This window comes from Trypanosoma grayi, assembly GCF_000691245.1.
Source record: "Trypanosoma grayi strain ANR4 Tgr_591_V1, whole genome shotgun sequence".
NCBI classification, from domain to species: domain Eukaryota; phylum Euglenozoa; class Kinetoplastea; order Trypanosomatida; family Trypanosomatidae; genus Trypanosoma; species Trypanosoma grayi.
This window is the reverse complement of record NW_008826210.1, coordinates 9,937-10,931: the sequence shown is the minus strand read 5'-3', so window position 1 is coordinate 10,931 and position 995 is coordinate 9,937. Positions and strand designations below refer to the sequence as shown.

Genomic DNA, 995 nt, shown 5'->3' with positions numbered 1-995 from the left:
TACCTGGGCGCGGTTTACGATGAGACAGCCGCCATTTTCGATTTAAAGGCATCTTTCTTCCAGGTAGGTTTGCCAGCCGAAGCGCGCGGTAATTTCCGTTGCCGGACAGAAAAGGGTGAGCTCGTTGAGTTCACGCGACTCCCCATGGGGTATAAATGTAGTCCGGAAATCGTGCATACCATCGCACGGGTTTTGGCGGGTGGCCCCGAGGTCCTTAAACCGCGGTTCGCAGCCCCGCCGGGGCTAACCCTCCACGTGTGGATTGGTAATATTCGTATCGCAGGGCCGCGTAAAAGCGTAGAGGGGCGGGGGGGCACCATTATGACAAATATGCGCGAATGCTGTGCAACGGTGGGGGGGGCACGGGGCCCCCACCGCGCGCTACGAATGCATAGGGGTTTGTTTCAACCACGCGGCTAGGACGGCATCCCTCAGTGGCAAAACGTTACGGAAATTGAAGAGTGCCACACCCCTCCATAAGATGTCGGTGGAGGAATTGGAATGCCCCACGTCACGTATGGTGTATGCGGCGGGGGTTCAGGGGGGTTCGCTTTTTCGCCATTATTTCTTCTTGAAAATGGTGCGCAGAAGGCTTTCACGACTTAACCGGAGGCAGGTGGACGCACAAGATCCGGCTGCCGTACCCCCCTTTTTTCCTCAAGGTCGGGCAGGAGTGGCTGGACACTTTGTTGCAGAATAATCCTGTCAACCCCCCGCGGGCTAACCCGACTTCAGGGACTTTAGTGCCCGGCGCCTCTTTATATGGATGGGGCGCGCTTTTGTTTAAAGGCAGCGGGGAAGTGTGGGCCACAGGGGGTGCTTGGGAAAAAGCCCCCCCATATAATTGCACAGGCTGAAGCGAGGGCCGCCGGATTGGCCCTGCGCGCTTTTAAGGGGGAATTTGCCTATTACACTCCATGCATGTATCGTCAACGCGGCGGTAATGCGTATTGCGCAGAAAGGCAGCACGCATTCCGACGCCCTGGTGGGGGGGG

The 995-nt window shown here is 57.6% G+C and overlaps 1 protein-coding gene across 1 annotated transcript; it reads left to right on the top strand.

Annotated features, from left to right (window-relative positions):
• On the top strand, positions 1-420 carry DQ04_05911090 (putative target of rapamycin (TOR) kinase 1; the record flags this gene model as incomplete). The annotated part of the gene is made up of 1 exon (XM_009314444.1): positions 1-420. A coding segment is annotated over one exon (420 nt), but the record flags the coding sequence as incomplete, so codon positions are not given.
• Between the last annotated feature and the right edge of the window lie 575 nt (positions 421-995).